Source organism: Gossypium raimondii, chromosome 12, assembly GCF_025698545.1.
Source record: "Gossypium raimondii isolate GPD5lz chromosome 12, ASM2569854v1, whole genome shotgun sequence".
NCBI lineage: Eukaryota > Viridiplantae > Streptophyta > Magnoliopsida > Malvales > Malvaceae > Gossypium > Gossypium raimondii.
This window is the reverse complement of record NC_068576.1, coordinates 26,233,444-26,248,256: the sequence shown is the minus strand read 5'-3', so window position 1 is coordinate 26,248,256 and position 14,813 is coordinate 26,233,444. Positions and strand designations below refer to the sequence as shown.

The following is a 14,813-nucleotide window of genomic DNA, read 5'->3' as shown; positions in this document are numbered from 1 at the left end:
ACTCTTTACGAAAGCAATTCATCCAACTGCTTTGTCCAATGATCTCATCATGTGTATGTTACCCTCATATGATATCATTAATTCATTTGAGTTAAATTCGTTCACTCAATACAATCCTATTTTATCTCATTGTCACCATTATGTCTTCTTAATTATTAATATGACCACTGTCAACAAATGATTAAGATAAATTGCTCATTCAAGAACAAGCAACTTGTGGCCACGTTCCATATTTATTAATCCACGTAATGCCAATGAGAGGATATCATTAACTCTTTAATTGAGCTATGAATTCCACTGTTGCTAGTAAAGCCATGCCATACACAAGTCATGTACCCAACATATCGGCTATGGGCTCGATCATCTTTAGAGTATAAGCCTCTATTTATATCAAAGCACATGAGTTGTATACGCATGGTTAGTGGCTAGCTCAGGATTTGGGTAAATCACACTATGAACATCACAAGTGAATTAATTTTCAAACAAATTCAAAATTAATTCATCTTAGGTCCAGTCCAATGTCTCATTCTACCAATGAATACATCTATGTCTCTACTCGTGGAGTCAATTACTCCAATAGCCAAGACTAACCATCTCCCCAATTGGAATTGTAGACGACATAATAATCCTTCTCAGTATTTGAATCAAATGCTCACTTTGATTCTTTTACGGGATCACGGACTCATTTAGATTATCTACTAAAGTAGGTTGTCTTTCTCGCAATGTAAACGTTCTTTACAATGCCACTTATCTTCAGTTTGAACTTTAGACAATCAATGAGCTAATATTTGCTTGTCACAATTTTGCTATGCATGCAAAATATGAAAGAAAGAAAATACAAAATACATAATAGTGAAATGTGAAATTAACTTTATTTATTCATCGTTCAAATAAATAGCAAACAGTTATATGTTTACTACAATATGAGCACATTTCCCAACATCTTAATTCTGTATAGATTCATTGTAGTGAGAAAACCATCTTTAGTGGAAAACTCCTTGCCCACTTCCAAATCACCTGAATCCAACGAAGAACTTGTGTGGCTCAGCTTCTTGTGTGGTAGTTTTGTAAACTCCAACCCATCCTCTACCGATAGATCAACATTATGCATGTCGGCTGGAGGCGAGTACAACGTGAATCATGGATCTTCTTCTTCATCATCTTCACCCCTTTCACAGTCTTTTGGTTCAGTTAGAACAGGCTTTGATTTAGAAAATAATGCAATTTCTGAACCGTCAACACTTGGCTCTTGGATTGGATCCACATCGGATTTATTACCATCTTCATTCTCGGACCCACCAACATTTGTCATGATGGATGTCCCCTCGCCGATAGACATCGTAGGGAGTACATCATCTCTTCTCGTATTCGTGTCAAAACATCCAGAATCACATGTCGATTGCCAACCACTAGAAGTTGCTGCCATTCCCCAGTAAGTATTCCCAGCATTGAATATCGACCCACCGAAGTTCATGTCCCACTCACTAACTAAGTGTCGTGTAAAGGTCATGTATTCCATTCTACCACCAAAACCCAATTGTTCGGTGTTTTACCTTCCGCGATTGAAATCTAAGGCCGAGACAGATGAGTGTCTTCCCATTGATGATTCCAGGATATCATAATAGGAACTTTCTAACAAAGTGGTTGGACTATTGGCATTTTCAACTAGTCTGGCCTCTCATACAGGAAGAGGTGTTGACGATTGAATGCCTTCATCTGGCCTTGAAATTTCTATATTTAACTCGAGAAACGGTGATACACTGTCGATGTGCGTCTGCAACATCGCCTCCAAGCCCCAAGTACCTTTGATATCAAAAGCGTCATATCTTATGGGATGGACCGAAGCACAAAATCAATACTTAATAGATGATACTCTCATCTGGCTAAATCCGACGAATTTTCACCTAATTCTTTTTCGAAGTTCTGGCAACTCTATGTTCTAGTTAAAAGCTAGTCTCGTTATGTTCTCCGATAAAAAAAAAACCACGTCGTTCTCAGTGTCACAGACCTCACCGTCATAATAAATAATAACATTAATCCGTTCACTCATTTTTAACCAAATTATTTGTCAAGAGAAGTTCAAAACAAAAATATTATGCAAAAAATATAATGTTTCAAATAAATATTAACACAAAAAAGTAATACTTATGCTTAATTTTTATACAAATAGTATCGTTGCTCCAACTTATGCCTTCCCTGCGAACTTCTATTTTTCTGAACTTCTTCAAATTTGATTATGAAAAAATGCCCCAGATGGGGTTGAAATTTGTAGAGAAAAAGTGCTCCAAGTAGGATACACTGTCAGCAGCAATAGTGAAAGGGCGTACAGCTGGAAGCATTTTTAGTACTTTGCTAACAGTGCATCCTGCCTGGAGCATTTTTTCTCTACAAATTTCAACCCCCACTATTCGAGGCATTTTTTCAGAAACATTTCAGTTATCACGGGATTCCAAGGATATTTTTCAAAACCCATCTCGTCAAAAATATTTTTCAGTACTCCAAGTTTTGATTTTTAATAAAAAATAGTATATGATTTGGTGTAAATACAAATATTTTAAATATTGAATTCAATTATTACAATTATTAGGTTAAAATTTTTATCAATTTAAAACCCTAAAAACCCTAAACAACCAAAAAACCTAATAATAAAGCACAGGGAAAAACACTTCCAGCTGGAAACGTTTTTCAGGGAACATTAGTAAAACCTTTTCAGCTAGAAGCGTTTTACTGGTGACACGCAGAAAGCGCTTCCAACTGGAAGTGTTTTTCTGAGTTTTCCCTGAAAACGTTTCCATCTGGAAGCGTTTTATCAAAATCGGCCTATTCTCGTAAATTTTCAAAAAATTTGACCTATTTATGTAATTAAAAAAAAGGCTCTTTTTGGTATTTTGGTCGTTTATTTTACGTTGACCTATAAATCATTTCCGTAAAATATTTTACATGTAAACAAACGGATCCTAAATTGTAATTTTACCAAAAGTGAGAAATGACCTAAAAATGAATATTGAGATGTTTCAAGAGCAAAATGATCATTGTTCACATAAGATAAACATCATATATTTTCATGTTAATAATTAAGGGTTATTTGGTGTTGAATAATGATTGGTTAAATATTTTATTATTTTATTTTAGAATATTTTATTAATTACTTTATTATTAAGTATAATGAGGAAAATAAAAGAAAATTTATATATTTTTCACCATGTTGTTGTCCATCATGGGAGAAAAAGAAATTATGAATTTTATTCAATTTGGTCATTTTCATAAAAAATTATCATTTTCACCTAGAAATTAAAAGAATTTCCATAGCCTCCAAGAGGGAAAAGTAACTAGAAGACTATGATGAGTATGAATATCATCTTGGATTCAAGATAATTGAAGTTGGAGGAGAGAGAAAATCAAACTAAGGCTTGAATCAATAGGGCAAGGTAAGAACATCTGATTTTGTCATGTTTTTAAGTTTGATATTATTGAAATAGCATGAAAATAATGTTAAATTAGAGTTTTATTATATAAAATTTTGTGTTCTTAACATGTCAGTGAAGAGAAAGCAATGGAGAATTTTGTAGAGGAAGGAAACGAGATGACAAAGATGAGAAAAGAAAGTGGTGAAGTTAAGGAAGTGAAAATTCTAGCTAAAAGGAGATAAGCACTCTAATGAATTCTAGTTGTTTTTCAAAGGACTAAAATGAATTGTATGGTAAGTTAAGTGTATTGGTATGTAATAAAAATCATGGAGTAAGGTGTCAATGATTAATACTTAGTTGTAGAAATTGAGAAAGCAATTTCTTTTAAGAATACGTAAGTTGTTTCGAAAAAAATAATAATTGTGGGTCAACTTTGAAAATTCACAAAAATTATAAAAAATTAGTTAGAGGTTGAACCAAATATTAAATTGAAGTCAATTAGCCTAGTTTTATATAGAAGAAAGAATTGTAGATTATCGATAAATAAATTTAAGTGAGACAACGTCGGATTGATTTTGAGTTCCCTATTGAGACTTTGAAAATCATTAAAATTGATAGAAATAATTAGAAGATGAACTTAATATGTATTAAAATATTAATGAGTCTAATTTCAATTGAAACAAACATCAACATTATATAAATTATGCACTAAAAGATAAATAATTTTAGTGGAGAAGAGCTGCCTGGCAGCAAAACAAGGGAAGATTTGAAGAAAAAAATTGTATTAATTGGTTTGATTTAAAATTTTGCTCACAATTTTTATATTAAGGACGAGATGTCTTGTTTCAAAAATTTTAAACGGAACTTGATTATCAATTCTGACGAATAAAATATAAATAAAAATGTGATCATATGCAATGAACTACACTATTTTAAGTGGTTAAGTTTTAAGTTTTATAGATTAAATAACTATGTTAAAATATGAAAATCATAAAATAAATATTAGTGTGAATAGTTTGATTTTGGAGATGATAATTTAAGAAGAAAGGTAGTCTTAGAAATATTTTCATATTCATGTTTTATTTGTGAAGGAAAATATAATGTTCGATTTTAATATATTATTGACTAAATTTTGCATATGTATAATGTATTTAAAGTCAATTGTTCTTTTATATGTATATACATATTAGATATGGAATGGAGAGGAGGAGGAAAATAATGAAATAACAATAGTAAATTAACATGAATAATAAAGAAGTAAGAATCTAAGGTCAAATATAGTGGGAATGTACTTGAATCATTGGAAATTAAAGTAGTTTATAAAGTGAAATGAAATCAATAAAATGAGTTTAGAATGAAAGTGATTCAATACTCAATTGTGATATTCGTTAGCCAGGTTTAGTTTTTGACTCGGGTAAGAGGTATTACATTTAGGATTTAAATAATATATTTTTGTTATTACTTTATAAAATAAATATAAATTATTTTATAACATAAATTTTCAATATTTATAATATAAATTTAGAAAATTTTGTTATAACCATCCTAAACATTCATACTTATAATATAATTTTATAACTTAAATTTGTATAAAAATAATTTCTTAAAGTCGATTAATGTATAATTGTTTGGAAATCCATAAGATAATTAGATGTGTTTATAACTACCGAGGTAATTACTCTAATTCGAACCTCTGAAAACAAAAATAATCTTTATTACCCTAATATTTTCAATTGATTAATATTTTTACATACCTTTAATAATTCAAATAAAAATATTTGATAATTTTTTATAAAAATGTGAAAAATGATAAATAGATAAAAGTTATTATCACTGAATGAAAAATAATATCAATTAATCCAATTTTATTTACTTATTTTATTATTATATTATCTTATAAAGATTTCAACAAATAGCATGTAGAGATATTGTTAAAACACATAATGATATTTATTAATTGATTTGTATCCTAACATAAGAAGTCTAAGAGCAATACTAAAATGGCAATCCAAACAAAAATATCGTATTGAAATCGACTAAAATAAGATGAGAGCTAAAAGGAATTACTGAAAAACTTAGTAAAATTAATTTAAAATTTAATTTTTTTCCAAATAAGATAAAATGTGTAAAATTTAAAATAATTTTTTCATAATTTTAATATTTATTTTTGAGGATTTATTAATTTTTCTGTTTACAACCCACAAGTAAAATGATATTTAAAAATAGAAAAAAGAAAAGAATAGTATACCAACGATATACTCGTTCCAGCGAAAAGCCGACGACACACATCCTCAAAGATATGGCTCATTGCGTTTTGGCTCCAACCCCAATTCATTTTCAGTTTCATTCCCGCAGAACTGGATTTCTTAGATGCTTCTCTGAATCTGCTCTCAAGTCTCCTCTGCCATATCCTATTCATCCTCGTTTTACTCCTAGAATCTTCTGTAACTACGATGATTCCAATCGAAACAGCCAGACACAGTCCTCTTCTCTTCAGCTCTATCGCGATATTGAGAGGTATAAACATGATTATGTCTTTTTCTGTTCTTCCAGTTCCTTGAGGCTTAACTTTCCTTCTCTTGATGTATTTTTCAGGTTACTCACGGACACTGTAAGGCAATCTCAAGGTGCTTGGGGTAGTTCAAGTGATTGGAGCCAAGTCGAGGTTTTTATTTGATTTTAGTTTTCATTTTCTTCAACGCACTTTGTCGAATTATGCATACGCGATTTGTTATGCTCTACTTTTCTAAGTTTTGATTTGGGTTTCTTGATTATAGAACACCGAGGAAACACTTAAAGCTGTCAAATTCTTTTATGCATTTGAGAAAATAGCCTTCTTTTTAACTTCTTCATGTTCAGCATCTCACCCTTTTGCTTGCTTTTGATGCATCCAGGGAGCATGGATTCTTAAACCGAAAGGCTCAAAACCTAAATCAGTCGTTCATTTTATTGGTGGTATATTTGTTGGAGCTGCTCCTCAGCTTACCTATCGTTTGTTTCTGGAGCGCCTTTCTGAAAAGTAAGTGTTATCGTTAGTACTCAGTGCCTGCTTACCTTATATTTGACATTTTTTTTTTTGATAATTGGGGGAGGGAATGGGGTCATACCTACAACATGTTGCTCTTGCCACCAGGGCAAGAGGTTGTTGGCGCCAAATATTTGACATTGCTAATGCATGTATGTCTTGTACTGTTTGTAATTATTTTTGAAATCTTTTTGACACATTCATTTTAGCACCCAGTTTATAGTTCATGCTATCTTTGTTCTGCCTTTTGACCTAAACTGCGATATAATCTTGCTGAAGCTAGAGCCTAATTGGGTTATCTTACTGAGAATTAAGGGAATTCACTATTTAACCTTTTCTGTAATCTAGGGGAGTTTTGGTGATTGCAACACCGTATGCTAGCGGGTTTGATTACTTCTTCATTGCTGATGAAGTCCAGTTCAAATTTGATAGATGTTTACGGTTTCTACAAGAAACAGTAAGTTGTTAATATAATCTTCCAAATAAATATTCTTCCAATTGGAATACCTTCTCCACCCTTTTCCGAATTCATTTTTGAAAGAAATTAAAAAGGTGACTTTGTGCTCATCACACAGGTGCATGATCTTCCTACATTTGGTATCGGCCATTCTTTGGGTTCTGTCATCCACCTTTTGATTGGTATTACTATTATCTTCTTGCATGCTATTTATCCCCAGATGTGCCTGCTTTTGTTTGCAGTTATTAGATTAATGAATTCATTGTACAGGTTCAAGGTATGGCTTGCAAAGGAGCGGCAATGTATTAATGGCATTCAACAACAAGGTATTTGAACTTCTCATTATGCATGTCTAAAGCTACTAAAAGATAAGGTTAGATATGTGTGATTATGGAAGTGTCAACATATTCCCAAATCAAAGTGGTCTATCAAAAAGATTTCTCCTTACAACTTGCATATGAAGCTGATTTGTAGTAAAAGTTAAAAGTCAAACGACCTAGCAAAATACGAGTAAAAGATTCATTTTCCCCCTTTTCTTTACTGTCTCTACTATCTCAGCTGAAGCAAATAGATGAGATTTATCACCTTCACTTTGCATATTTCTTGTTTCCCTTAAGGTTGAAACTGCTCAGCAGATCTTATGTTGGTTTTTCTTTTTTATTCTGCATTTGACAACTTATACATTGTCCTACTATAGCTGCCATGTAACTCCTTTTATGAAATAAGAATTATTTTATTATCTCACAGGAAGCAAGTGTAGCTATCCCATTGTTCTCACCTGTTCTTGTGCCAATGGCCCAAAGCATTGGACCCTTTCTATCACAAATTGCATCAACACCCACAATCCGCATGGGGGTAAAAACAAAAACTCTTAGCTTTTTCCCGCTTTACATGCAAAGATGCAAATAATGTTTTCTAATGCACACAACTTATACTTGCTTATTTAATCATAATCACTACTTTTTAACTTCTTGATCGATATCAAATGTTCATTATGATTAGGAGAAAATATATTTGACCTTAGATTTTATCCCTGGTTATGATAAGGAGAATTAAGATTCTGTTAAATACTTTGATTTGTGACTACATGTGACTTTGTCTAAACATTATTTAATTCTGGAACGCCCTATCCTCCTTGGAATACTTTAATTGTTACCATTATAACTTTATTATTTGATATGATTAGGGGAAAATATATTTTTCCATACATTTTGGACCTGATTATGATTGGGAGAATTAGGACCTTTTAAGTACATGGATTTGTTTTCTACATGACTTTGAGTAAAATATTATTTAAATCTGGGACTGCCGTATCCTCCTTGGATTACTCTAGTTGTTACCGTTATAGTTTATTCTTTCACATGACTCGTTTTCGAGTTTTGATGCAATAAAAGAGTCTTCAACTCTTCTCATTCTCAACCTTACATTAATTCTCTATTTCTGAAGTATAGCCGGTGTTAGAGTAGTTTGCAATCTTGTCAAGCATGATGCCTTCGGTTTCAGTTTTTCTTATTTCACCTTGAGAACGCAGGTTTGGTTCTACTTGCAGTTTTTATCTAGTTACCGATTTTCAATTTTGGTATTTAAGTCTCACATGAGATTAGGAGCAATTGTGGACTTAGGAAATCATATTGATACCCTCGTTGGGGGTGGTTTCTCTGTAATTTTAAGGCTTTGTTTGGTTCATGAAAATTTTAAGGGAAGGAAAGTATCAATGAAAATTTAATGGAAAGAAATGAGGGACAGAAAATGAGATTCATTATCTTTGTTTGGATGACAAGGGAAATATCAAGAAAATGACTTCTTGTATGTAGTTGTGTGGTTAAGGTGTATAGAAAATACAAAGCAATTTGTGGTCGCTAGTGCCAACTAGATAATATTAACACAAAAATATAATTTTTTTTATAATTATTATGTTGTTTGGCATATATTATTATTTTATATTACTTTTAATTATGAAGTTTACAGTATGGTATTAGTAAATTGACGAGATAATTATTCAATTACTTGAGAGGTTTGGACTTGGTCTTTCAACCATTAAAATTATTAATTTGGGTACTAACATTAAAGATAAATGTCCACATCTTAGATGATTAATGATATTATCACATCTTTCTGCATATTGCATAGCAATGTCCACACTATTAATATTTTGAAATTTAAAAGAAGATAAATTATAATTTCGACTGCTTAACTCTTTAGAATATTTGTTTTAGTTACTAAATTTTGAAATTTCATAATTTGGTCACAGATTTTATGTTTATAAAAATATTTTATTAATATTTGATTTTCATTATCAATGATTCATTATCAACATGAATTTTATAATAATTTAACTACCAGCATTTCAATATTCAATTATAATAAGTTATTTTATTATTTTTATTCTAAAATATGTTGGAATAATACTTAAACATTCAAAATTTATAAAATTATAAAATAAAGATTCATTATTTTATTTTTCGAAATTAAAATTATATTTTAACTTTTAGTTATTGTAATTATATTTTAAATTTAAAATTTTAATTAATAATTCCATTTATAGAGACTATTTAAATTCATTTTAAATTATTTAACATCAATTTTATCAAACAAATTTTAGTATTTATTTTGAACCATATTAGTACATCAAAAATTATAATGGAAATATGAAAATTTTATAAGTCAAAACAAAGTATTAATTATTTTACAAATATTGGTTATCAAATTATGACCTTTTCAAAGTTTAGAACTAAATGGATTTTTTTCTTAAAAGAATTTGAATGATTGAAAGTGTATTTTTTACAAAATCATATTGCTAAAGAATTCATAATGTTATGTTGCATTATTAAATATCGTAACAATATTCTTACATTGTCATCTCATCCAATTATTAGTGATTAGCGATTGAGCAATTAAAATTTTCAATTTTCCAAACTTTGTTGATTAAATTGATTATTTTAATAGTTGGATGGTCAAATCAAATCGCATGAATAGTTAAGTGATTATACGTGTAATTTAGTTTCCTTGTTATCAATCATATGCTTCTAATTTAATAATAATTTACTACTAATATTTGCTACTATATTTTATAAGAAAATGATCCAATAATTTTACTTTAAAAGGCTTGTAATCTTAGTAACATTCAATTTAATGATATTATATTTTGAGTTAACTTCTAAAATTGATATAAATTGATGTATAATGATATTTATAAATGTATAAAAATTATTAATAGCTTATGCAAATTTTAACATTTTAATGATGATGTTTATAATTAGTCTTATCTGCCATAATTTACTACTTTGTTTTGAATTCCTAACTATTATGTAGTCCACTGTTATTACAATATTACTACTATGACAATGTAACTTTATAATATGTTTATTATTTATTAATATTTAATTAATTTAAAACCTTTAATTTAGAATTTGTTAACACGTTCAAATCATTAACCAACATGTATGTTGAAATAGTTTTAAAACTTAAAAGTATAGGTATAATATTATTCTAGGAAAAAATGGATATTTCTAAATAAGACAATTTATATTTTGTTATAACTTGTGTAATGTTTTACAATTCTAATTAAGAATTAAATTTATTTGATGTTTTCAATCATTTAATATTATCTTATATAACATTTATTAATAATTTTATTTTAATAGGATTTTTAAAACATGCTATGTCGACTTAATTATGAATTTTCCTGCGAAGTTATCATATTTTGAAACATAAATGTTTAGTAATACAATGTTTTTAAAATTGTAAAATTTTCTTATCATTTATATTAAGGGCTTATGTAAAATTTTAAATTGTTATATAATTATTATGTATTCATTTACAATAATTTTATCCATAATTTTATTAAAAAATCAATTTGAAAGTTTAGAATTTAATGATTTGATTGTAACTTAACGTACTATATTTTAATTAAAGTAATGAACTTTACTTATGCTTAGTTCAGCTAAATTTAAATAAATTAATAAAAATACTTATTTATTTAGATAAATTTAAATAAATTATGAAAAATTCAGTAGTTAAATTTATTATTTTTAAATATTTGTTAATTTAAGTTTAAATAAAATAGTAAAATTACATATTTAAATAGGATAATTTTGTCAATTTTAAAAAAATTAAAGAGTATTTACATTGTTCACTTTTAGTAATTTTGAAGTTCACAATTATTTACATAGATGATAGTTTGACACTTGGAGTTCATCTCAAAAGTTCTTTTTGTTCTTATGTCTGCTTTCTAAAAGGAATGATATTGTTGTGTGAAATTTGTGTCTTATGCTTCTTTTAATTTCCTAAATTATATCTTCCATCTAGAGGCAATGCGTCAAAATTTTTTTTCTCAAACATTGAGTTTTTTCATTATGTGGTTTTGAATTGAATGGCTTATCCCTTTTTACACAAGCTACTTGCAGGCTGAGCTGACACTAAAGCAACTAGAGAGCCTTAGTCCTCCCATTATGAAACAGGTTCTTCCATTAGTTGAGCAACTTCCTCCCTTGTACATGGACTTAGTTAAGGGAAGAGAAGATTTTACTCCAAAACCAGAAGAAACTCGACAACTTGTATGTAAAATCTCCAACTCTATTGTTCCTAGGTTGTTGCATTAGGCATTCTTGTTTGTTAATTGTTTATAAGATCTATATTATATACTTGCTTACTTGGCTGGTGATTGGATGTCATGGTAGATAGTTTTGATCCATATCTAGATAGATTACAGTTTAGCATTTGTCTAAATGATGTGTCCCCTTAATGGGAACTTGTCAAAAGCCTCTATTTGTGGACCAATTCTGAAATTGGTCCACCCAATTCCTTTTTAAGTAAATGTTAAAAGCACAAAAAAGAAAGAATGATAGTAACTATTTAAATTGGTTCAAGCTTTGTTAGAACAATGCAAGGAAACCATCTGAAATTTATGCCATGCTGGGAGGGGGAATAAAAAACACCCTAGTGTCACGGGGCTAAAACTTTAGTCTTGCAATCTGTGCAGTTTTAGGCGATTTTTTGAGTTAAAATCTGCCTAATTCAGCCTAAATTTTGCAAATTTAGAATTCTCGATAGAAATTCTCTTAAGGCATCGAAAATAAAGCGGAAGCAACTCCAAACAAAAGAATAGAAAAATGCCACAAGAAAGCAATGCACACAAGGTGTTTGAGTAACTGCTCTCAATAGTATTCAATTACTATGAAGGATTACAACTGAGTGATTACAAATGAGAGGAAATGTTTTTATTTATAGTTGAGTTCCCTCAAAATCAACAGTACAGATTAAGTTACACCAATAGTCTAGTCTATCTACAATTGAGATTCTTAAGGGATTGACTCAATCCTTTAAGATTACAAAATCAAACCTTCTAAGATATCACATCTTCTAAGATAAGTTACTATACTTATCAAGGTAGTCCTAATTTTCTTTAACAATCTTAATCTAGTTTTCTTACTTTTGCTTTTGGATTCTTTACATATTATCAGATAAAGTCCTACTATGGCATTTCAAGAAATCTTCTAATAAAGTTCAAGGATGACACAATCGATGAAACTCCAAACTTGGCTCAGGTGTTAAGTTCAGAGTCAGCCATCAGCTCAATGCTAGACATGTCCATTCGATTGTTGCCAGGAGATCATGGGCTTCCTTTACAACAAGTATGATTTTTACAAATTACTTTCAGAAGCTAGCTTTTGCACAAACATATGATGTACTTTTGATCATCTTAGGGAACTAAGAATGATTCCAGCAAGCAATCTGGCTTGTAATTTCTTCTCTTTTGCGATGGCAAACAGTTTTCCTAATACATGTATGTTGCAGGCTCTACCAGATGTTCCACCTGCAATGGCAGATGCAGTAAATCGTGGAAGTGAGTTTTTGGCGAATCTGAGTGTGGGAACACCATGGGAGACTGTTGCCAAAGAAGTCAGCAATACATTAGGTGTAGACTCGCCAGTTGTTCGTGCAGAAATTTCAAAGGACGTAAACACACTTGTGGACGTGATCATTTCCTGGATGGCTTCAAATTCAGGTGCAAAACTCTTAAACCCTTGATGAGTAGGATAGATACCCAACTAAATGAAGTGTATGTAATAGGTTGAATTATGAATGAAGCCTATGTACTAGGTGAAAATGAGTGTTGTAGTTGTGCCCCTACTATTCCCTTCCCCCACCCCCCAACAAGAATGTAGAATTTCATTAAAAACCAAATCAGCCATAGAAAAACAACTTACACAGATAAGCAAACAAGAAAGTCATAGCCATCGTCACTGATTTCATCAAATAGGCAATTTTTTTTTTTCGGAATTCTTGCTTAATGATATACAATTATATTTTCTGGATGAGGTGTACATATTTATCATATTTCTTCAGAATTTCATGTCTTTCATTTTGACTTGGAATGGGAAGTAGTAAATTGCAACGTTATTTTCATCCGTGTCGGGGGTGATTTGTTGAAGTCAGTTGGTGATTAGCCTTCATTTGTGTGCAGGGAATTTTTCCCTTAATTCATAGAGATGTTAGGCGATAGGAATATTTTTGGCGCCTACAATTTTATTTTAATTGTAAATAAAGGTTCTATTAAAATACAAGATCAATTTCCTTTTTCCTATTAAAATACAACATCATTATTACGACGGTATTTTAGTACTTAAAATATAATCAATAAGCTCAAAATTATATGTATAGATTTGTAGCTAGATGCATGTATGTCTTGGTGGTTTAGAGTATGGTTGACTTGGATTGGGGAATCAAAGGTTGGCTTTTAGGACTCATTACAAAAGATGGGGAATTACGTAGGTATACTAAAGGTGGTATTTCATAAGGGCTTACCTTTGTAGCCCCTATGAGGGGCTTACCTTTGTAGCCCCTATGAGTGGCTACCTATTAATAGCGGTCTTGGGTGGTTCAAATTGTTGACACTATTTTTTTTGTAAAACAGGGTCGACTTGGATTTTGAAAATAAAACGAAAATAGGAGTTGCCACTAATCTTTTTTTGATGAGGTGTGATCGGGTCACCTCGTAAAATAGTTATTTTTAATAAACGGTTTAGATTTATTAAAACAATGCTTTTGGTCTACGAAATTCAAAGAAATAGGTTCGGGAGTCGGTTACGTACGAGGAAAGATTAACACTCTCGTAACGCCCAAAAATTGGTACCTAGTCGATTAATTAGTGTCTTAATGTCGAAGATTGAAAACTTTGAAGAGTTTTAAAAACTATGATTCTTAAAAAACCTGAATAACATGGATTGAAATTTAAGATTCTCTTGTTCTGAAATAATATCACATCTAGCACATTAGGATACGATACTTTAAACCCTCGAAACCAGGATCACCTTATGGTCTCAAAAATCCATACTTTGAAGTTTTAAGAGGATATTTGGCTATTTGGTCAAACGAGAAATCGGAACCTAGCACGTTAGGGTATGCTTTCTCGAATTTCCAAATGCAAAATATTGTCTTATTTAGGAAAAAATTTCTTTTGATGTATGGTGTTAATATGCATAACAAAACAATAATAAATACGATGATACAAGCGTAAATAGCGCGAACAACAGTAAATAAAAGATAAATAAAAAGATGAATCAATTATGCAAAATAATAAATAAACGAGTCGAATTAAAACGAATCAATTATGCAAGATAATAAATAAACGAGTTGAATTAAAACGAATCAATTATGCAAGATAATAAATAAAAAGACGAATCAAGTATGCAAGATAATAAATAAACTTCAGTCTGCTCCACTGCAACTTCAGGGAGATAAGACTTGTAACTTCAGTCTGCTCCACTACAATTTCATGGAGATAAGACTTGTATCTTCAACCTGCTCCACTGCGACTTCAGGGAGATAAAGTTTGAAATGGTAAGATCTAATCCGACCCTTTGCAACTTCAAAGGTATAAGATTTATCGTTTTAATCCGCTCTACTGCAACTTTAGGGAGAT

General features: G+C 30.3%; 1 protein-coding gene across 2 annotated transcripts; it reads left to right on the top strand.

Moving 5' to 3' along the window:
• Positions 1-5,643: 5,643 nt before the first annotated feature.
• LOC105763584 (uncharacterized) lies at positions 5,644-13,206 on the top strand. Of its 2 annotated transcripts, XM_012581839.2 has the most exons (10): positions 5,646-5,924; positions 6,003-6,072; positions 6,302-6,426; positions 6,781-6,889; positions 7,008-7,071; positions 7,160-7,215; positions 7,637-7,744; positions 11,296-11,445; positions 12,352-12,522; positions 12,686-13,206. In XM_012581839.2, the coding sequence occupies exons 1-10, from the start codon at positions 5,707-5,709 to the stop codon at positions 12,917-12,919; spliced, it is 1,305 nt and encodes a 434-aa protein (XP_012437293.1). In that variant the 5' UTR covers positions 5,646-5,706; the 3' UTR covers positions 12,920-13,206. The 2 variants fall into 2 exon arrangements, with proteins under 2 accessions (XP_052481519.1, XP_012437293.1); XM_052625559.1 differs by lacking the exon at positions 11,296-11,445 and having other exon boundaries at positions 5,644-5,924.
• Positions 13,207-14,813: the final 1,607 nt, after the last annotated feature.

Bases quoted from the DNA above. Each gene is read 5' to 3' on its own strand.
- LOC105763584 (XM_012581839.2), top strand. From the start codon at position 5,707: ATGGCTCATTGCGTTTTGGCTCCAACCCCAATTCATTTTCAGTTTCAT. The intron at 6,890-7,007 runs GTAAGTTGTTAA...CTCATCACACAG, and splicing joins TACGGTTTCTACAAGAAACA to GTGCATGATCTTCCTACATT. The intron at 7,216-7,636 runs GTATTTGAACTT...ATTATCTCACAG, and splicing joins TAATGGCATTCAACAACAAG to GAAGCAAGTGTAGCTATCCC.